The sequence below is a fragment of the Poecilia latipinna genome, unplaced genomic scaffold (genome assembly GCF_001443285.1).
Source record: "Poecilia latipinna isolate Pla-1442-1.1 unplaced genomic scaffold, P_latipinna-1.0 Scaffold465, whole genome shotgun sequence".
NCBI lineage: Eukaryota > Metazoa > Chordata > Actinopteri > Cyprinodontiformes > Poeciliidae > Poecilia > Poecilia latipinna.
Window position 1 is genome coordinate 317,543 of NW_015113081.1, and position 23,460 is coordinate 341,002.

General features: G+C 42.3%; 1 protein-coding gene and 1 long non-coding RNA gene across 2 annotated transcripts in view; both read left to right on the forward strand.

Moving 5' to 3' along the window:
- uvrag (UV radiation resistance associated gene) overlaps positions 1-8,724 on the forward strand; it is a 115,972-nt gene extending 107,248 nt beyond the window's left edge. The window contains exon 15 of the mRNA XM_015039206.1: positions 7,837-8,724. Within this exon, the coding sequence (XP_014894692.1) occupies positions 7,837-8,656 (820 nt within the window). The 3' untranslated portion in view covers positions 8,657-8,724. The remainder of the gene's footprint in view (positions 1-7,836) is intronic.
- An 11,941-nt stretch (positions 8,725-20,665) lies between these two features.
- Positions 20,666-22,789, forward strand: LOC106951557 (uncharacterized). The gene is made up of 3 exons (XR_001425832.1): positions 20,666-20,961; positions 21,818-22,228; positions 22,426-22,789. It is a non-coding gene; the product is annotated as an uncharacterized LOC106951557 (long non-coding RNA).
- The last annotated feature ends 671 nt before the right edge of the window (positions 22,790-23,460 follow it).

Below are 23,460 nucleotides of genomic sequence, written 5' to 3' on the forward strand. Positions count from 1 at the left end.
TGTTGTATATTTCCTTTTTTTTTTTTGTATGCTTTTGTCTTTTGCTTTGGCTCTTTGCCATCACTCTAATCATTGGCTCCTTCCCCAGATTCAAGTCAGGGCTCCTGCTTGGCTGCTCCAAAAAAATGTTAACACTCCCAATCAAAAGAAACATGTTGGTTTTAAAAAAAGATTAAAGCTAAATCTGAATAATTTTGGACTGAACTGTTGCAGGAGGAGACTCTACAGAGAGTGATGAAATTATTCCCTTTCACTATCTCACTCTTACAGTTGTCCGTTCTTTCCGTCAGCTTTAATCGACCTGAAGGCGTGTGGCTAAACAAACGTTTCCGATTAGAAGAAACAAGTGAATGTTCCTGGAGTCCTATGTCCTCCTAAGTTACCCCGTCTTCCTCCCGTCTTGCCTAAACCAAACACCGACTGCAACATTGTCAGCAGCATATGTTTGGACCATTACAATCTATTTTAATATTTGAAAAATGTAACTTTAGTTTTCTAAGTGTTAAGTGAAGAATTTGGTGCCATGAGAAGTGAAAAGATCAGAACCACAAGAGAAACACGAGCGTAACGTCACGTGATCTCGTGTTCGCCGACCGGTGTTTTTAGGCTTCCCCTTAGTTTTTGGGATAAGTTGAGCTTCTCCTTTGACTTTGACAGATTCCTCATTCAGTCACTTGCTAAGTATTTTCAAAGGTGCCTGACCTTTTCCAAACAGTTTCTATGGAGGGTTTCCCAGATGGTTCTGTGAAACGAACCATCTGGCGCATCAGGTTAAGGCGCAGATCTGCTTTTCCCCACATTTAGTCCCTACATGGACAAATCCCGGCGCTGTCCAAACCACTCAGCGCCAGGATTTTCCTCGTAGGTATTCCGTCTGATGCAGATCATTAACACTTCTCCTCTCGTACCCAACCAGCGTTCGGCCAATATGCATATTTAAACGTTTGAAAACCGTGTTGAAGTTGAATTTATCGCCGCGTTGGAGCAGCTGTGCTCCTGTGAGTAGGAGCATTGAAGTCTCCTTCATCACATAACCTTTTCAATAAGCTTAAACATATGGAAACCATATTTCATCTGGTCTCAACCATGTGTTTTACACAATCAAGCTGCACTCGCTGCATGCTATGATGTATGATTTTTTAAGGTATTCAAAGTTAGGAGAACTTTGACCTAATGAAATATGTACTCCCCACCGTACCGTCCCGTCTTACTCAAGTAGAAAATGTCAATCGCTCTCATTTTTATTTTTTTTTTCCTGAGTGTGAAGAGAGTCCATTGTCCGACTGACGGGATGAAACTCGATTACCGCCGGGCATCCAATGTTTGTGTTTTATGCTGCAACCCCTCTGCTGTCTGTGTCTGAGGCTCTTATTGTGAAGAAAGAAAGGAAGTACTTGGTGCGTTGCCCATTTTGTGCTGATAAAGGTCTTTCCACCACAGGTTTATGAACATTTTTTTATCTAGAACTAAAAAAAAAAGAATTATCTTACATGTTTGTTGAAAGTGTCACTGTGTCGTGACAGCATGATATGTGACATATAATCTTTGAGACGCATAATCTGCGCTGCTCTGCCTTCTCCCAGTGCTAAATACAAACAACCAGTCACATCCAGGAGGAGCCATGTTCTTTGCACTCGTCGCTCACCAGCCCCCTCTGATTGGTTGTTTTTGACCGTCGTATTTCTTCCGATGGCGGCAGCAGCAGCACAGACAGGAGACGGAGGAGATCTGTCTCATTTCATACTGACATGACAGTTTTAAACATGTTTTTATAAAAGCTATGTACTTTGAATTTTCTCAACTTTTTATTCCTTTTTTTTTTTATGCATTAGGACTGTTACTCCGACACCTGGACCGTTTACGTAGATTACGTATCCTGAAAACGAACGACCCCTTTGTCCTGTAATAGCGCTGCTGTAATCTGTGGATACAGACCAACGCTCACTGGAGTCCAGAATATGACTTTATACAGTAAAATCAGAGTAACACACCATCAATCTCTGATGTTTTTCATATGGGTTATGGTTTAAACTGTGTAGAAATGTGAGATTAGCTGCACTTATCCCAACTCCTGGAAAGAAAGGAGAACTAAGCTATCTGAAGACATCATCTGTAACCATTACATAGCAGCTAATAAAGCCTGCTAGATGCCTTGTTCAAACATTAACCAAACACATACATGTTGCAGCTGCGTGTCTGCTCTATTCAAATGTCAGATCAGTATAAACACTGCAAAATATTCAAACTAAATCTGTTCGCGTGAACGCTCTGTCACTGGGGGAAATGGAAGATCACATTTTCTTTAACTATATTTGCTAAAAAAAACATTGACAGTGACAAAGATGCTGTCAGTTTTTGACAGCACTGTGAAAATACTGATGCTGTCCACTTCCTAGCTGTACTGGACTAAATGGCCGTTTCAGTTTTGTTTTTTAATCAACTTAAAGTTCATCTCCTTGTCAAAATCTGATCAATCTGGATTGAATAACTAAACACTAGTTTGAGATTTATCAAATCTGTATTCTCTTGGTCAAAAAAACAACATTTCTATGCTTTGTTAGAATTAGATGAGCAAAATACTAAATCTGGTACTCTGAATAAAATTTAACTTTTAACCTTTATGTGAAGTAATTAGGTTTAGCAATATTTCAATTTTTTTAATCGGTCTTCTCGTTGTTGACGTGAATGAAAGACGTCCTTCGTTCAGCCTGGAAAACATTATTCAGAGAATCTTGAAAGGAGTCAGACTCTCATGTCTCCAGGGGAAATGGTTCCTGTCCCACAGAGCTCTCCGTTTTTTTTTTTCTTTCAGGAAAGATATTCTTCTAACACGCACCCTTGCACTGTTTCCTTTCCATATAAACTCTAGTGGTTTGGTTTGGGGGTGGGGGGGAGAATAAATTCAGATACAGTATCTCGCTTTGGGACCATCTTATGAAATATGGATGAATAGAAAGACTAAATGGCAGCTGCAGGTAATTTTTCCCTTAGACTGTGACAGACGGTATAATCTGCTTCCTTTGCCTCTGTGCCACCTTTTTCTTCTTTCCACGCATCCAAACAAGGAGGATCCCACAAGGGAGAGAGGAAGCTGCTTCCAAAGCAGGTTGGAAACAGAGCCAACCCTGTATTTCTAAGTATTTCAGCATGCATCCTTTCTGCAGGGAGATTCCTGTTTAACACACCGAGACGAACACTGATAGTGAGCTGGGATCATCTTGAATATTGTGCGCAAATCAAGTGAGACGGTTTTTGATGGAAGGCAAAGCTCAAAAGTTTATTTTTTTAACTCTCCTCTGGCAAGTTTTTGATATTATCTTTATACATTTCCAAACCGCGTTGCCCCAAAAAACAGATAACCTGGCAAAAGAGAGAGAGACTCTCGGTGCAGTCAAAAAGAACGGGCAGAACACGATGAGAACCAGCGGAAAGATGGTGAATCTATTACCCCGAGGCAGACGGGGACGGTACCAGAAAACAGCTTTGCTTGTGAAAACGCGCAGTCTCCAAGATCAAAGCCAAGAGCTTCAACATGCTCCGAATCCACCGAGAGTTTTCTGGAGGTTCTCGGCGTCCTCAGATCCGCCGCGTTTCCCTGAGCGACTCTTTGTTTACACGGCAGCAGAGGAAAGGTGCTGATTCAACACCTGATATATGTGGACAGCTGCACCTTGCTCTGAGACAAATATAAAGGTGAAATGTATATAAATATTAAATAAACAATTTGCAAGGTTCATTGAGCCTGACAGGTGGCTGTGCATTTTCTGTATTCCTAATAATGGCTGACTTAAAGGGCGAAACCAGGAATGTTTCTTTTTCTCTGTCCTGGATCACTGTGATGGTACATTAACTCTCTGGACACCAGGGCATACTATGGTAACATTACAATTTTCATTGCTTCACTAAGCCAAGAGTTGAATTGCTCTCATGATAGTTTTTTACTCTTCTTTGTCTGTGTGCAACTGTAGCTCTTTTAAAGCTCCGAGGCGGCGTCCGAATCCAAAAAGCAGATGGTTGAATCGCAACGCCTGATGTGCCGTGTGGTTATTCCCCGTCTTCAAAGGCCTGACAGTCAGTAATCGTTGCGCTGTTAGAGCAAAAAACCAAAACTAGCTCCCACCGCAGTGCAGATGAAACCATAACATGCTTTTTGTTGTAGCACTGCAGGGACATCACCAGGACACTTCAAAGGACCAAATCTTATCTGTTCTTGTTTGCTTTGGCCCCGGCGTTTGGCTCTTAGCGGGATTCAGACATGAACAGGGGGACGTGCTGTGGAACCCGTCGAGGGTGGGTTGGCCCCTGGAACGGCTTGGCTTACCAAATTCTTGTTTCCTCTTGAAATGTTTTACATCGGCAGGAAAGGAGGAGAGCAGGATAAAGGGAATCGAGGCTGCGCTTGCTTCAGTAGCTGCGTTTCTACTGACCGCATGATTGTGCAATTTGACGTTTAAAAAAATACTTTTGACCGTATCGAGGTTGATTTATTTCGCAAAACTGCAATGGAGCCACTTTTTTTTGCATCACGCGAGTCACGTGGTCAACAAACATTGAAGACAACGACGATAAGAAGTAGCTGGATGATGACAGTGTGGCATGTTTTTTTTTTTTTTTATTGACACATTGCGTGAACAAACTTAACTCGCGTGTTTTTGATTGCGTTTCTTATTTAATGGCAAAACCGCGATTGTGAAATTGGGATTTTTTTGAATATTGACAGTTTTGCGCACATTTGTAGTTGGTGTGATATTTTCTGTGATGAATTAGGCGTAGGAATCTTGTGGCCCATCTAACTATTGCTCAGATATGCACCACACAGACTGACACTCCTAGAGACTTTAACCTGTTACTAAATCATATTAAACCAGCAGAACTTTTTTCCAGTTTATGATGATTTTGCGTTGCTTCTTCAGTTTCTTACAGATATAAAAGTTGCACAGAACAAGTTCTGGTGTGCAGTTTTGGAGCAATATTTCAATAAATCTTCCATAATGCTGCTGAAGAGGGTCGACTTTTTCCTTCTTTCAATTTAGGGCAAATTACAAAAGGATCGATTCAAGGGAGTGCTTGAATGTTTGATAAGTTGTTGATCCACTTCCTGTCTCTAAAATTTTTAACATTCCTTCTTTAAAAAATGTGTTTGACCTCCTGAGTTATTCATTTATCCAAGGAGATGCTTGTGTAAGCAGTTCTTACTTGTAGAAAGGAAACGGCGATACTTGAACCGTCACACAGCAGACCAAGAATCACAGTTACCCGACCCTGAGGAACTGTTTGGCATTGTTCCGCGTTTCCATCTCTCCTAATCTGCACAAACGCGGACTGTTATCCTGCGCATGTAGCCTAATTAGCCACACTCAAGCAAGACATGACGTCCGGATAACCGTTGAACTGGTTTGAAACAGCAGATGTTATGGCCGGCCAGAGATCTGTCTGGCTCAGGTCCTCGCAGACACACCCAGTCTTCTCACTTACTCATTCACCGCTTCTCAGATTGACACGTGGAGTGGAAGGGAATAATGCAGCTCGCCTGCAGCACGCGGCGCTACTATCAGTGTCCGGTATTCATGCGAGTAAAGATGGCTCGCCGCCCAGAGCGGCACAGTCGAGTTTTCGTGATACATTTTGATTCTGTTTTTAAAGGGGCAGTGTTATGTGAAATCATCTTTTTTGATCTTTATGTCATTTTATAAAGTTATTCCCTCATCAAAAACATAGCTGGAGAATGTTTTTGATTCTTTCATAAAAGGTTTGAGAAATCCTATAATCTCCCAGGGCAACCACTCAGCTGTGCCAAATTCTGGGGGGAAATGAATGGATGCTCAGTGAAAACTGTCTCGACACTTCTGCAGGAGCTAATATCTGTGGTTATCTTTATTTCGGCTCTTGGAGGTACAGCCAATCTGTGTTTGCCTTCATTTTCCAATAAACAAAGTTTCAATGTTTAGGGTAGTCTTTAGAGGGCTAAATATGGTTTGAATGATTATTTTCAGCACAAATCTTTTTACATTTTCTTTTCAGCCTTGGTGTCTTGTGTCTCTAGAGACTCTTTTTCCATTTTAACTATTTTTGCAGGAGCACTGAAGCCTCTCTCTCTGTAGGCGAATGATTTGCGCTGTACGTCGTGTTTTTGCTGAAATGCCCGTCCGCACAGACGATCCCTCTCACCGACTCTGGTGAACCTTTCTCAGCATGTTTGTCTGCTTCCTTCCCATCAGTCAGCCATGCCTCGCTGCATCCTCGCTCCGCAGCCACGCTGCAACCTTACTCTACGGATGGTTCTGATTTCACTGCAACACACCCACTTTGAAGTTGACTGGTTTCTCTTAACACGAGACAGGCGTCTCCTGTCTTGGGCTGGACGTCCTGCCTGTGAACCCGGTCGGGACCACCTCAGCAGGGTGTCTGCGGGGGTCGGGCTCGGGGTCCGTTTGACAAGCCGTCACGCGTTTGGTAGTAAAAGCGTCCGTCAGACGGCCGACCGGCCGACCTTGAAAGCGTGCGCTCTCGATGTCGGCGAGCTGCTCTTCCTCGGTAAATGTCAGGTGACAGGAGACTTATCTGTTATGACAAGACGTCCAACTGAACAAGCAGAGGCCCGTCCTCAAGCCTTTTAACCGACACATGTGAGCGTGTAACGTGGCATGGAGTCACATTGAAGACAGCACTTAAGTAGACCAGAGAATTGTGCGTGGCCTTGGCTATTAGGAGAGCCAGTGAGGCCCCCATTTAGATAGATTTATGACTCCAGTCTGGGGGCTGGGCGGGGTGTCCCACATCTCCAGCCTGTTATCTGTTTTAGAAGAAAATATCTGACATACTTTGGTGGACGCCTGCTGCGCTCTTCCAGTTCGAGAGAACATGAGTAAAGCCTCAGAGGCTGCAAAAATGCTTTCTGAATGCTGTAAAGTGGAGTGATTTACAAAGAGCCGCAGCTGCCCCCTGGATTAGAAGCAAAGTAGCTGGGAGCCGCGCTGCCGAGGTGCTGATAAGCATCGGCTCTCTCTGGAAATCTCACTTTCTTCTGCCAGCTGGTTACCTTAAACGTTCAGTGCCTTACGAAGGTATCCCTACCTGAAAACAATCAAGCTCCTCCACTTCCTCCTGATGCTACTGTTGCGGTCTGAAGAAGTACTCAGCTCCTGGTCAGAAACAACCAATCAGAGCCAAGAGGTTTTATCCACCATCAGCAATGGCCATGCTAACTAGCCTTAGCATTCGTGACGTGGTCTGCTGTTGGTACAGCCAGGGAAGGGCGTGAGCAGCATTTACATGAATGATTGACAGCGCTAAGACCCTCCCCCCGGCTCTGATTGGTTGTTTCTTAGTGGCGTATTTCTCCAGTTAGCACTTGGAGAAAGCAGAGGAGTTAGACTTTTTTTTCAGATTATCTTTCTTATACTATCGAGACATATTGATAATTTTAACAAAAATGTAAAAAAAAAAAAAACATTTTGCTTTTTATAAAAGTTATACTTCAGCTTTAAACACAAGCCAAAATGCAGAAATAGAACAAGATGCCGTCAGCAACTCTTTATTGAAGCAGTGGGTTTAGCCATGCAAAAACACATGAAACCAATGTTATGAAAATATGTCGAAATTGTTCTATTTATAACTAACTTTTCTCTGCCCAGACACACACAGAATCTCCAACTTGCCACAAAGTCAGGTCGACGTCAAAGTAGATTCTTTTTAGGGGTGTTGGAGTAAAGGGGGCTGAGTGTGTTGTGCTAGGATGTAGATACTGAAGTACTGAACCGTATATGGACTTTTCTACCGTCCACAGAAGCATTATTTCCACGGTTTTATCGTATTTTCTTTCTTTGCTCCTTGCAGCGACCGACATCACGTCTCCAGCTCGATTCCAGTGCCCTCCAAGTCGCAGCTGGGCGTGTCCGCCGCCTCAGAAACGGGCTACCCTCACCACAACAGTTCTCCGGACCAAGGCCCGAGGAAGAGGGCGAGCTCGGAGGCCGAGGCGCAGCTCAAGTACAAGCCAACGCCTTCCCCAAACAACAAGGCAGCCGCAGGGGAAGAGCGGCCTCCAGCTAACCTGACACCACCTTCACCGGCACCAAAGCATGTGTCCTCGTCGCTTGACGCCAGCACGGCCAACAAGGCGGAGGAGGAAGAGGAGGAGGAGGAGGAGGAGGAGGAGGGGGAGCAGCAGGCTGGGCCCAGAGAGGTAGAGGAGAAAAATAAAACCGCTGGCGTAGGGTGGGAAGCAGATAAACAAAAAGAATCTGAGGAACGGCCGGCCAGTAGCGCAGGGGCATCCAGTTCCTCCGCAGTGCAGGAAGCTGGAGAGGAAATTGTTTCCAGTAACCATACAGGCGCAATGAACGGCTCCCTGGCAACAGGTCAGGCGCTGTTAGGCCTCGTCCCGGAGTTGCACTGCTCCGTGGAGCAAGCTGAGGAGATCATGGGCACAGAGGCCACGGGGCTGGGCTTAGGGGTGGGGCTGGGTTTAACAGATGAGGCCCGGCTGGACGACTACCACTGCATTCCTGTGGACCACGCGGTAGCCGTGGAGTGCGACGAACAGGTGCTGGGCGAGCTGGACGTGGCAGGCTTCGAGGAGTTCAACAGGCGCATCTATGCACTAAACGAGAACATGTCCAGCTTCCGCCGGCCGCGCAAGAACTCTGACAAATGAGATTTGGGAGGGGAGGAGAAGGGCAGAAGGCCACAGGGAGTCTTGGTAAAACTTGCACATCGTCTGAACAGATACAAGGCAGGGAGATGAACTGAATAGACTGGAGTGTGGTTCTGAGCAGCAGCTGTTCCCGGATGAACCGATTTGCACTTATTAATGACATTTCCCCCCAGTAATCTTTCCAGTTAGAAAAGTCAAATGAAAGTCCTGGGACAGAAAGTGCTTTTGTTTTGATTCCAGCAGCTACACAGCTGTATAAAAAATGGCCCAAAACAGCTCATCGGGTGTTTCAATTAACAAGTTTGACATCCGTTTATGAATTCAACAATTACGCGAGACTTTACGTGGGACCACTCAGGCGACATTTCCACTCTCATCTAGTTTTCCAGTAGAGATGCAAAGAGAAACAGAATCTATACATTGGTTGCCAGTCGTCCAATTACAAACTTGACCCAAACTCTTCAGTGTGGAAGTTCCTGCTGTGAGAAGAAGATTGAAAGTTTGCTAGATTTAGTGTCACTGAGGTGTTTAAGATGAAGTTGGGAGAAGCAGATTTAAGTTTTGAAAGAAATCTGTGTTTTCTGTGACATGTTGGAGCATGTCGAAACAAATGTATCTTTTGACACTTGAAATAAGACAAAGCCAACATATGAGCAACTTTTTAGCAAGATGTAGGAGCTTGTTTTAAGTAATTCCTTAATATTGGTAATAAAAAAAAAAAAAAAACTACTCGCTTCACTGATGCCAAGACATTTTCCAATGTTATAAGTGAATTAATCTGCTGGTGGAAGTTGTCCTTTTTTCATCCATATTAATGAATTTACTTAAAACAAGCTCCTATGTCTTGCTGAACAGTTACTTGTGAGATAGTTTTGATTCATTTTAAGTGTACCAAGATAGTTTTTGCAGTGCTGGGGTCGACTCAGGCTGCGAGAGAGAGAAAGAGAGAGCAAAGCTTTCACCATATAACAGGAAGGCTGAGTGTAAAGTGCTACTTTTGTAACTCTCTAAGGTCAGGAATAAACCCAGTCATCCCATTGGTGTTTCAGATGTCAGCCCACTGGGTTGGATGTCAGTAGAATGCTTTCCATTATAGATCTGAGCGTTATTAGCAAGAAAAGCCTTACAAAAACCTGAAACTGGAAACTGACCAGAGTCGTCTTATCGGTGTATCTTTACTGGCTATTATTACCATTACAGCCCTGTACAACCTCAGTTAAAAATCCATTTTCTGCTGCAACCAGAGAGCATCTTCAGCACATTGTCTTCATTCCCAGCTTACTGTCCCAGCACTTCCACCGTTGACGAACACGATGATTTCCCAGCTCCATTCAGGGTGCATGTCACTGGATGTGTGCAGCAGGGAGCTTTCGGACTCTGACATAAGCAAGCGTCAGACAGTCATCAGCATGCAGATGGTCACGCGTGCGCAGTTGGGACGCTCCCACCAATGAGCTTTCGGTCACAGCAGGATTTCTGCTGTTGCACAGTGAGGTGGAAGCAGCGACTGGGCGGCTGGCTGCGGAGACGTCTCGCCGATCCCCGCCCCGATCCTCTGCACACGCTCGGTTTTTCCTTCAGGCTTTAAACGTGAATTTCACAGGTGGACGGCGGGACCTCACAGCGAATGGCAGGGAAACGGTGCAATTGATTATTTCTTTCATCCACCTTTGTTGTTGATTTATTTTTATGAACTCTCCGACAAAGAATTCCATTCTTAACATCCGGTCCGCTGACGTTTACATTTGGTTGATTAAATGTAATCCTGTGTTCTGGAATGTCCCTCTCAGGCTCCTGTCTGTTTTTTTGTTGTTGTTGTTGTTGTTGTTTTTTTTTAACAAAATCCTGCTGTCTGTGATCGAGTCCTGTGTCTCCCTGTTCTGAATGCTTTCCTGCACTGGTATTCAATTATTGCTTTATTTATGTCTCTACAAATATATGTGAAATGTAAACTGATGCATAGATTTATTTCCTGATAATATTGAATGTGGCACATGAATATTGTTAACTCCTTAGACTGATATCCAACGTGGGGCGCCGGACCCGGATAGTCCCTCTGAATAATCTCCCACGACAAAGATGGACCCGCCGCCTTCAGCCATGAAAAGTTTTAGATTCTGTAAGGTGGAGACTGGAAGCATTGAGAGAAAAAAAAAGGAACAATGTTATATCATTTCCATAAACTGCTATTCAGTTAAACAAATGTACATATTCTTTTGTATGGAGAATTTTTTTGGTTATTAAAGACTTTCAGTCCAACGGCATGGGTGTATTTACCCCCCTTTACGAGTTGTTGTCTGACTGGATTTGTTCAAGTGCGTGTGTGTGTGTGTGTGTGTGTGTGTGCGTGTGTGTGTGGATGGAGTTGTGATTCCTTAAATGAATGGCCACAAAACCATGTCAGTGATGCTAATGCAGCAAATGTTGGGAAAAAAAAAAAAAACGCACAATATCGGGATGATATGTGTTGGACAAGTGTGCAAAGGGTTTTGGGATTTAAAGTTGTAGGTATGTTTGGGCCGTTATGAAATTTTCAGGATATGATAACAAGGTATCCTGGTATTTACTCAAAAAACTAGCACAAAATCTTCAATCATACATTTTATTGTGATGGATTGGTGACCTTTTCAGGGTGTCCTGTCTCTATTAGTTAATACATTTAGTTATTTTCTATTTTGCTTTTCTAAATTGGACAAATGTATTGTTTTTAAAGTGTTGTCTTTCAAAAAAGAAAAAAAAAAAAATATATATATATATATATATATATATATCTCAGTGCTTCTCTATGAAATGTAATATTTCCAAACAGCTGGATTTGTCTTCACTGAGCCAGTTGAGTTAGTTAAATTTGAAACTGCTTTATGTGCGCACAACCAAATCTTTCTCAACTAAAATTCCTCCCATGACTTTGATCGATGTGCGTATGGGAAGTTCAGCCTCATTTCGTATTTCTCGTCGTTTGAGGACAGGTGCACGCTTCTGTATAAATCACGATCAGACCTTTGGTGCAAACTAGCGATCGTCCACTGCTGGTCTGTCCAATTTGAAAACATCCTGTGTGAAAAATACGACGCGCTCCGTTGAAGTCTGGAACCATTTGCTTCTTACTTTTCCGTGCCTTTAAAGTATTACAGTTGTCAAGCTTTTGGACTTGAGGAATACTTTAAACTCTTTCTCTCCCAGCTATTCCCAGAGTGGCTATTTGCTTTGGTCTTTGCACTTTAGTCTGATGTTTTTGTTCCATTTATCTAAATGAAAAAAAGCCATTCTAGGACGGCACAGCAGGTCTGCTCTGAACCAACTCACCCAGCTCCCTCTTGCCTGGAGGCTGCTGTTCACCTTTATTAGCACATGGGAAAGGCTGCATGTGACTGAGCTTACAGTGCAGCCCGTTCTTGCTGCGAGATCGCCTTCTAATGAAATGAGCCCTTCTGCTTTCCTTTACCGCATTACGCCCTTAACTGAATCAAACATGGCCCCTTCTTGTTGCATTACTGTGTTGTTTTGTCGCCGGGGCTGCAGATAAGGCATCAATTTGTTCACGATAAGAACTGGAAAACGATCGCTGAGCGTGTGTGAGCCTTGCTGGCAGCTTGTAAGTCTCATCTTGTGCAGATTACAGATTGCCGTGATGTCGTCTTCTAACAGCACCTTTAATCCCTCTAAACCTTCTTCCTTTGGAGATATTAAGATGGATGCTTTAGTCGTTCTTCGGAAAGTTTCTCGTGACCCACAGCTGCTGATTCTGGAGTTCCTGTTTCCCGATCCGCATCATTATGTCACTACGCTGGACGTTATCTCTCTCAGATGAGCCTCGCTGCCACCTGAAGGCCTCAAAGCTTCACTCTCTGAGGTCAGTTTTGTCTCTAAGCAGACAGAATAGCTAATTTGTTTTTTTTATTTTACGCATTTGTTAAAACTGTCTCTACGTCCTGACAGTAAGATACGAGACAGATAATATGTGACAAAGAACCAAATTCCTCTGCCCAGCTGCAGAAATGCACAGGAATCAGCCAATCAGAGCCAGGAGGAGGGTCTTAGCGCTGGCAATCATCCTCTTGTACGCAAGATTTTGAGACATTTGTTTCCCATAGTGGCTTTATGTTTTATCATTTTTATTGACCAGTTACATTTACCGACTCATGCTTATGTAAACACACAACAGTATTATGGCTCTGCGGTACTGATCAAAGACGTGGCGGTTTGGCATTAGGAGATGTTCAGATACTCACACCTTACTTTAGAGGAGTCCCAACTCATAGCAGCAAAATAAGAGTGCAAATTAAAAAAAAAAAAAAAAAAAAATGCAAAAAACTACAACATATTTTTGATGGGTATTCATGAAAAGAAGAGAAAAATGACACCCGATATACATCCCCTGTAACAGGAGTCATCGCTTGTGGCTTTGTGTTCCATATAAGGTCATAATGAGCGTTTTCCCCAATGTGGCTTGAAATTGCAACGAGAAATGTAAAGAAAACATTTTTGAAATTCTCATCTTTCTCCGCACAGATCAACGTTTTCGTCGTGTTCATTCGTATTTGTGTTTAGGGAGAAAAGAAGTGAGAATTAAGGATGAGCAGACGCTGCGTCCTTCGCTCCTGGTCGAATCCTCTTCAGGTTTTCTCTTCGCTCGCTTGCGTCTCGCGTCTCTCGCTCTGTATGATCTGCTGCGCTGCTCCTCATCACAGGCACCTCGCAAAATAAACACGAGCTAAACCGGTACCGCTGGCTGTCAAAGACCACTTCTCCGCTCTAAAATACGGCGTGTCACAAATTGACCTTTGACCCCCGAACCTTTCCCCCCCCGGGCGGTGTCCTCATGAACTCCAAGGTTTATTTAAATACAGATATTAGTTTTTAGCTGTCTAATCCATCAGGAGCGACTGACGGAGGAGGAAGTTTAATGGCTTCGCTCTTAGTTCGTTTTCTGAACCGAAGCTGGAGGAGCAAAAATATCTGATAAATGAAGAAAAGCTGCCGTGTTCTCCGTCACAGATGATTCGTGTCCGCTACGTTTTCAAATAATCACAAAGCAGCATTTACGAATAAAATTCAAATGTCCTGCATTCTTACTTTTTAGCTTTGTGTGAAAATGTTCAGACCTTAGGGAATCCTTCTGCTGATTACAGTGCCGAGCTCATTGATGTTTTCATCAGAACCGTTTCCTTTAAATTACCTGCTGGCTTGTGACGGTTTCTACCTACCAGCACATTCCACCTTCTAATCCACCCGACAGGAGAACTCCTATAAAATTTTAAAAATGTGTTTAATTATATGATTTACACAGCCGAAAATTTACACCTTGATTCTAGGATTCAACTTGTCGGGGCTTATAATGAAAATAAACACACAAGAAATGTCTGTTTGTTTTTAATCAACTAATACATGAGAAATGCAGTTTTAGACATGAGAGGTTAATATGGGGAAACGGCAGCTTTGCACTTCTAAAATCAAAAATTGCAATTTATCAGCACAAACAAATAAAACGTGTTATCTGTAAAGCAAGGTGGTGGAGGAGTGATGATGTGGGCTTATTCTGCACTATTCTAGTTCTAGAGTTAAAAGAGATGTATTCCTGCATTTGTTTTCTTCTATTTTCAAAATTTGTCACCTTTACACCTAATTGCAAATATTGTAGTTTTGGACCATTAAAAATCCATTCAATAAATCAGAATATTTTTTGAAAAGTTCATCTTTTTCTATGACTTTATTACTGAGTGAAACATATTGTATAGATTAATTAAAGCCTTTATTCTTGTTAAATATGATATTCCATTTTACAGCTAATAAAAACACGACATTTAAAACTAGAATATAACATTAGACCAATAAAAATAACATTCATCATCCAGAAATATAATTAAAACAATCTTTAATATAAAGGTTAGCAATTTTACTCTGACAAATGAGCCTAATCAGAACACATAAATGTATTGGATATGACTGTATCTTTATTATTTGGTTTATTGCTTTGATACTTTTTACAGTAGAGTTACAAACATCACAAGTTGACAGCCATTTTTTTCTTCTGTGATCAAAACTTTCACACAGACCTTCTCGCGTTAAATATTTAAACTCGATAACGGTTCCTCGGGTTCCTCTCTGCCTCGAGTTGACTGAAATAATCTGAAGTAGCTATTTACAGTTGCTCAGCTGACGAAAAAGTCTCACCAGCAGCGAAAAGTCGAACTGTTCCTGAAGAAATAAAGTCTGGGAATACTTACAGAGCTATTTCTACGACCGACGCTCCGCAGAGTCCTGTAATCTACAAACAGATAAGACTTGAGACAACAGCGAAGCTTCAATGAGGTTAGCGACCTTCCAAAATTCCTCCCAAAGCACGGCACCGTCTCATAAAGGGAGATTCAAAGACAAGATCTAAGAAGCTTTGGGCCTCTTTCACCTCAAAGGTCAACGCCTGCCCTCCCATCTGAAACGCAGAAAGTGAACATGGCCTCCGTGAGCGAGTGGCAACAGGAGCGTTTCCATCTACCTGGAGGAATATCAAAGAGGTAGTATTCTGTAAAATCACTTTGTTTAGGCTTTACATCATGTTGCAATGTTGTTTCCTCGTCAAAAACTCACCTGGAGTGCTGCTTTGATTCGTTCTGACATGTTCGAGAAATCCCGTGGCAACCACTGAGCTGTGCAAAACTCCTGGGTGGATCTGGCGCCTCGTTCGGGATCCAGCTTCCAGGCTTCTGAGCTCCCACATCCGCTCAGCTTCTCCAGACTAGCCAGCGGTAATTAGCAAACACCTGGTGGAGCCCTGCAACTGTTGAGCTCACTGTAGGAGCTACTTCTCAGTGGTTTAAAAAAAACAAACAGTAAAAGCTTACTAGAGGAGCAACGTTGTGATGACTTCCTGAAGGCAGAGCTTCAGAAAGCGCAGGAGTTCTTAAAGAGACGGAGGCCAAGGCGTGAAATTACAAAGTCAAATTTCTTTGAAGTCATTTGATACATAAAGTGTTTTTGTAACATAACTGGATTGTGCAAAACAAAGAGTACTGTCCCTTTAAGTCTGACTTTGATGAACCTCTCTGAACCTTTTACAAAAACGTTCTGCAGACTGATGTGTGGAGGTTTGACCACTCCAAAGGTGCTTTTCAAACTTGCAGTAAGAATCGTTGGGGACCTCCCGTATGCGGAGGAACCATGAATCCTGCTTTCTAAAAGACTAGTTGGAAGAACATCTGGACATCAGACGGTGAGCTGAAGCCAAAGCAAAACTGGGTTTTGCAGTTAAAAGATCCCAAACATTTACATCCACATCTGAGGGGCCCAAAGGCAACAAGATAGATGTTTCAGCGTCCCTCATTCCAGGGCCGGTCATAAACCCTTACTGACCTCAGAACGCTTTCACTTCACACACACCCACACACACACACACACACACACACACACACACCCTGCGCTGCGGCAGCATTAAACAGGCTCTGGAGAGACGAGTGTGTTTGTTCTGCAAGACGGTGACATCAGAAATGAAGTCATTAAGGTATCATGAAGTACATCTTCCTTCATTGGCGCACGGAGACCATTCTGTGTGACTGCAGCTATTCATAGGTGGATTATAAACACAATACGGGGATTACAGGACTGCATTACAAGGTTAGAGGGACGCATGCAGGAGCTCTGGTGTCATCTCGGATGTCACAGAGCTCCCTCCCCTTCTCGGGTGGTTTGGTTCATCCCGGGCCGTCATGGTTCTGATCGTTCATCGTCTGCTTAAAGCCGTCTCAGGCACTAAAACTCCCCGCTTGGACAAAATCCCAGTTGCTGTTTCGGCTATTTTTTTTCCCCAAGCAGCAGGAAAGCCTCACTCTTCGCCGTGACTCCTCATGTTCACCGTTTCACGACGAGAGGCAGCTCCTTTCCCAGATACCGCGAACTCAGACTTTTATGGGAATTCCTCACACACTCCATATGGTCTGACGCGGCGCTTCATGAAATGTAGAGGAAGTTCAGCGCTGGAGAGAGGACTTTGTGTAAAAATAGCACCGCGGTAGCAGCAGTTGCATTAACCGTAAAAGTAAGAAAATTGAAATTACAAAGAAAAATTTGCTTAATGGAAACACTGCAGTTTTTTTTTTTTTTTTTTTTAAAAAGATTTTTGCACCAGGATGAGGTCGTTTGTCAGCCGGATTGACAACCTGAAGTGACTCATTTAATTTCTTACTTAATGGAAACGCAGCAGTTGCAAAATAGTGTTTTTTCGACATTACCAGAATATCAACAAAGACTCGCACACATTTGTAATGGAGACGCACCTTGTGACCGTCAAGCTTTTATTCTCTCAGGGTTTCCCCCAGTATATTATAAGCCTGGCAGGCCACCAGGCTTTACTTGCACCCCCACCAGGCTAAGTGTTGTTTACTGATTTTACGTTTTTGTTATTGTTTGAATGTTTTTAAGTCGGGATTTAGGTATCTTTAATAATGTCTTCCAATAACACATAATTACCTAGTAATATTTTAAAATTTCTGTCAACATTAAAATCTTTTTTGAACTCAAAAAACATGGTAGGTCGCTGGACACTGCCCCATAGCACCCCTAGCGCTGGGCTCACCAGGTTTTCTCTACTTCATGAAATCTACTGATTCTTCATGACTCGTGTCATCTTGCTCTTTTGAGGATGTCATACATTTATGCTCATAGATATTGTGGTTTCCTGTGATTAGCTTCCAGCTTCTTCTTTCGATGATGTAACTGAGACCTGACATGTGGAGCGAGAGGGGAATCCTCCCCAAACACACAATGGGCTTCCCCCTACAGCTAACAAAGGCAAACAATAACAGGCGGCGTATCGCTGCGCACACGGTAACGTTAGAGTTTTGCTTGCTGATCTTTTTGCTTTGTGCTGAATGTGCTGTACATGTTTTTGAAGAGGATGTGCTTTCAAACATAACATCATCTCTCTTATTTGTGGACGTGATTTATTGTGCCTTCGAGGTAAATCCATGGCTGGATTCCTGGACCAGAGCAGAGTCCTGAGCGATACCAGAAATATCCTGGAGCTGTTTCTGGGCTGCACCTTAGGAAATACCTCTGGGTAGCTCAAAGGTTAGGACACCATTCCATGGTCCATATCACTGGATTAGTGTTTCATTGACATATGGGATAAAAACAGAAACCAAATCATGTGAAATTTGTCCATCTGGCTCTCATATAGTCAGCAAATATGGAAAAAAAAAAAAAAAAAAAAAAAAGTTATGTCATGTAAAGCTCTGCAAGGAGAAAGTTTAAGGTTGCTTTCACACCTGTTAGTCCGGTAAACTCAGTTCAACTGAGAGCCAAAATCCCAACATTTTGTCCAACAAACCCAACCTTTTAACCAGCCTGTTCCCCTTCTTGTCCTGTGGAGGCGCTGTACCGAGAACCACTGAAGGAAACTACGTGAAAACCTCTGAAGAAGACACTGAACTAAACCGTAAACATTGTTTTCTTGACGAAAATATCTCCCAGTTGGATATGAATGGACGTGCTGCTGTTTACTGGCAACACAGGAAGAAAGGAGAGAGCACTTCTGCTTTCCACAAGGAAATGAGCGAACTTTGTGAAAGTAGAAAAGATGACGGATTCCTTCTCAAGCACCAAAACATTCTCCGTTGGAAACACGTTTTACTCCCCCGATGTGAAATAAAGACTGGGCCCTCTTTAGAAACCCCATCTCAGAGTTTGTTGGGTCTCCACGTAGCTGTTGTCAGACAACATTTCTTCTGATTTCCCCAGGTTAACCAGGTTACACTGGCTTGAGTCTATTTTTTACACAACATCATTTTCAACAACTTCTTTTGAATACTTTCTTAGTTCTCATCCCATGTACCTGTTTTTTCTTGCAAGATTTCTTTTATATATATATATATATATATATATATATATATATATATATATATATATATATATATATATATATATATATATATATTGTAATGTGTGCCCTGCCTTTGATGTGTATAAATGGTTCCCCCATTACAACCCAGATGTCTCAGCGTTTCAAAGATCATTTTTCCTTCTCAGATTTTCATTTTTCACATCAAAGGACGCTTTTTTTCTTCAGATCAGTCAACCTTCACAGATCTCAAGCTNAATTTGAANTACTTTTTTTTTTTTTGGAATGGCACATATTCCAAACCTCATTCTGGCGGTAAATCAAACGAGCAAAACTGCAATGTTGCATCTCTGATCCTGTTTAACTAGTGGCTTGTATTAGTTTTTACTTCTACCGTTTGGCTTAGTTTTTGTTAATAAAACTGTAATATGCTGTGTGGTTTTGATCATCTGGGATTGTTTTTTCCACCACTATATTTGACTGAATGCATATTTTTTTAATTTTTTTGACATTTTGTGTTTGTTTGGTTTCCTCCTTGAAAGGCTCCTAAAGATGCCCCCCGCCCCCCTTATTTTATTTTATTTTATTTTATTTTATTTATTTTTTTACAGGAACTGTCCCTTTAACCTGTGAAGTAAACACCTCTACAGTTCTCTGTGAAAATTAATATTTAAGAGGTCAAACATGTCAAATGGTTTCAGTGAGAGACTTTATATAAAAAACAGTTTGTTTCTTTTGTGTGTTAAACGTGTATCTTGGTGTGCTACCAAGAAGTTGAGCTGAGGTTTTGTTTTCTTACAAATTTACCGAGACGGCATGGAGAAGAGATTGTTGTTGATCTACATGAATCAGGTTCCCTGTCTTATTTCAGTTTTTAAACTGAGCCTTTGGGCCAGAGGATAAGACAAAACGAACAAATGGAATTACACTGTCTTGAGTTAAACTAAAGCTAAAACCATATTTTAGGAATGAAATATGTTGTTGACGGAATACGTGTCACTATTGATCACCGAACTGTTGCAGTTCACTTCCATCACTGTCAGCGTTCAGGTTTTAATTCAAGGAACTGTTCAAGAGAAAGACGAATAATTCACATCCACGATTTGTGCAGAAGATATAATCCATTACCCTTCTTAGGACGTTGAAAGTTCAGAACGGTGAATAAATTTTCCATGGTGTTGTAGTGCTCTTAAATCATTTAAAGTGACTTCTGAGATGAAAAATTCCAGGATTTAGATAAAAGACTGTTGAGATTTATCCAGTAGAGAGGATTAGGCCAAAGCCTTCTGAATGTCTTTTCCTCTTCTACACACCAAAACAAATACCGTCACGCATAAAGCAACCAATGCATACTTTATGGAAGACAGGAGGAAAGTGGTCTCCCCTGGGAGAAAGAGAAAACATTTTTAAAGCTACAATCAACAAAAAAAAACAAAACAAAACAAATATATATATATATATATATATATGTTGACTTTTTTTTTTACATTCTGAACAATAAACTAAGCATGCGATATTTTATTTAATCAAATAAAGTAGTTTGATTATTTTGTACAAAAGGGATTTGTAAATCATAGTAGATTATCTAGCATAAAAGTCTAGATTAATTTAGGTCAGACTGATTTAAAAACAAAACATTTAGTACAGACTCAGCAATGATTTGGGCCACTCTTTCTTTGAAAGTGAATGGCCAAGGTTTCATAAATTAGTTCAAGTTTAATAAATTAGTTTGACTTTCGAGACCAAAATGTTGTTTTTGACTAAAACACACTGGACAGATGTGGTTCTATCAACTAGAAAATTAAAGACAAAGTAAAAACTAGGACGACTTTAAATTAGCAATATTTTTTCCTAACTAAAAACAAAAAGACTGAATTTGCAAAAACCACCTGAGCTTTTAATTGGGGGCCGTCTTACAGGTGTGGACACGCTATTACCTGGTGTTTGCGAAGCAGCCAATCCAGGAGCGGTATGTGTTTTCCTTGCTGCTGATTGGTTGTACACTCAAAAGCATAGATAAAGGAGACTATTAGCTTCTTTAACAGTTCTAAGATGGTTTTTACTCTGTGTGTGTGTGTGTGTGTGTGTGTGTGTGTGTGTGTGTGTGTGTGTGTGTGTGTGTGTGTGTGTGTCTGGTAAGGTTTCATGTTTGAACTATTAGAATTGGTGGTCATAAATGTCTTTAGGTCTTGAGTATTTATGGGTGCTTGTAGTCCCGAGCCCCCATGGCCACAGAGAGTCAACTGTTTCTTTCTATAGGAAAGATAAATGTGTTTCTCCTGCTCCTAGTTTTGGCTGTTTGGGTTCATTAGTGCTACATTATAGTGAATTTGCTTTGGATTTATGTTACCTTGTGCCTCCGCCATCAGGAGTATTCATTCTACAATTTGAGAACCTTGGATATAAACAGAACCAAAGACAACAGAACAAAGTGACACGACACCAACGACGCGAACCCAAAAGGCAGCGACAGGTACGTTGTTCGCCAACCAAAACTCTGACTCCTGACAAAGTGTAAGGAATCCCTTTAAAAGCTGTTCGGGACCCCGCAGTTAAACATGCTAATGGGCAACAGCAGCTCATATCGACTGCATTTGTTTTCACAGGGAAGGGTTTATTGCCAAACCCGAAAAGTGAAGGTCAACACCTCTAGGTCAGCCACTTTGTCACCTATATGGGTTTTATTCCCATAGCAACTGTAAACACAAATTGAGCACAAGCCGCAGCGTCCTCTTTACTACGTCCTTCCTGGAGCTCAAATCAGAAGGACATTCGACCAAATTTCAGTTTCAGAACAAAAATGTCCCAGATTAGAAAGTAGATACAGTTTGCCCCCATATCCATACCAAAGGCTCTCATAGGACATTAATAATGGAGAACACATGGCTGCTGTCGTCAAGAATTAACAACATACCTGTATGTAATTTAAAAAAAAAAAAAGAAGATCTTGAAGAAGATCTTGGTGTTCTTTTTAATTCCCTTGTCATCTAGGCAATTTTGATCTCTTACACATCATAGATCTTTGAATCCCTGCAGCAATTAAACACATCTGAGGTTCCTTGTCTCCCAGGGAGCCCCGTCACAGCCATCCTAAAGCAAAAAGGGAATGAAAAGTGTGTCTGTACAAGACAACTGCTTGAGGTCTAAGTAGCAGGGGAGAGATTCATGGGGGAGGGCTCCGGGCCAAACGCTCTTGGCAAAGAGAAAAAAGTCCACCCTGCTGATCAGGCAATCCAGCTTGTAGATTTACAAAAGCTGCCTGGCTGCATCACAAAAGAGGCGCTTAGATTATAATTCTTTTTTTTTTCTTCTTTTTTTTTTTTACAAAGACAGAATGTCCCGTTGGCTTCCCTATTGGCATGGATTTCTCCTGGACGCGGTGGAGGATTCGTCCCAGATAAATCCTGCTGAATCTGTCATCGACTCACCGTTAAACTTTCTCCCTCGCAGCCTCCACATCCGCACCACAACACGAGCTCCATGTTCCCAGCAGCACGTTCCCACCGGTGCACTTCCACGCCGTCAGAGCTGGTTTCAAGCGTTCACGTAGTGGCCACAGTTCCTGCAAAAGCACTCGTTACGTCGAGTTGTTTTCAAGCGAGGCGTTTGGCTCTTCCTCTCCGAGGCGCTGGAAGCCCGGATCGGGCCTTTAGCTCAGTCACTCTGCTGGAGAGTCCAGGAAGCCACCGGGGAAAGTTAAAATCAAGTGGTGATGAAGGTCTACTTACAGGATTATCGAGGTACAGGAGATTTATCGAATGTGTCTTTTAGTTCGCTGAAGAACCTCCCGTTCTCGATATTTCTAAATGTCTGACTATTTTGTTGTCAATTTTTATTCAGTTACGGTCCAATTTCGAATCGAGTGGGGTTTTAGTTTGTTCTTTTGTGCTTTTTATGGCGTTTGTTCCCAGTTGGTAATCAGATTCTTTCTCGGCAGACTTCATCGCTGAAGATCTGCAGCTGCCACTCTGTTTCAGCACTTCTGCGACTGGAGCCTGCAGAACCGCTGCTTGACCTGCCACAGCCACTGAGGACAATCAGCAGGTCTCTACGCACTCCAAGACCCTCCATTTGGTGCTTGCCAGGTTAAACAAAACACATTGCAATGTATCATCATCATGACCTTCTGTTTAATACTTTAAGTGCAAAAAGTGAGAATAAAAAATAAAAAAAAATTTGCAAAAGAAGCAACATTTATTCTAAATTCAGGCGAGCCACTGAGCTGTTTCAACATTTCGAATATATTTGTACTAAGATATTTCAAAACAGGGAAATGAGGTAAGATTGATTTTACAATAAAGATGATCATAGGATGTGTACGTCGTTCATGACACGGTGGAATAAATTACGTGGCGTGAATTCAGGCAAAGTCGACGGTTTGATCAAATCAACAAGCACGTCAGGAGTTAGCGGGAGGTTGGTTTCTGAGCTCGCTATCTCCATCACCACTGCCGCCGTCTATAAGCCTCGACTAGGTGTCGCTGTATTAAATAGGGGGTCGTGATGCGTTGCAATGTGCGTTCCTTACAATCATTCCTCTGCTTTAGGCACATAGGTTAGCAGGGAAACGACTGTGGGTGTGGGGAACATTAACGTCTGTCCGGGTGCCCACAGGTGTTTGTGTTGTTGTCAAACTTACTGAAAAGTCTTCCGCAGTAGCAGTAGTTGTTATCGATGATGACATTGAACTCTGTATCCCCTCCTTGTTCTAAAATCCCCATATTTCCTTTTTTGCTTTCTCGCTTTTCTCCGGATCATCCAGGTGTCGAAGGGATTGCATGAACAGTAACAGTCGAAATCCTCGCTCTGTCCGACAGACAGGAGCATGCTGCTAATCACCGCTGGTCAAGCCGCATTATCCTCAGCCTCTCTGTGGCCCATTACTTAACTCCCCTGGCATTTTCCTTTCCTCCCATGTGTCACAGCTGAGGTGGATACAGTCTGCTTAATTCCCCCCCCCCCTAAAAATTTA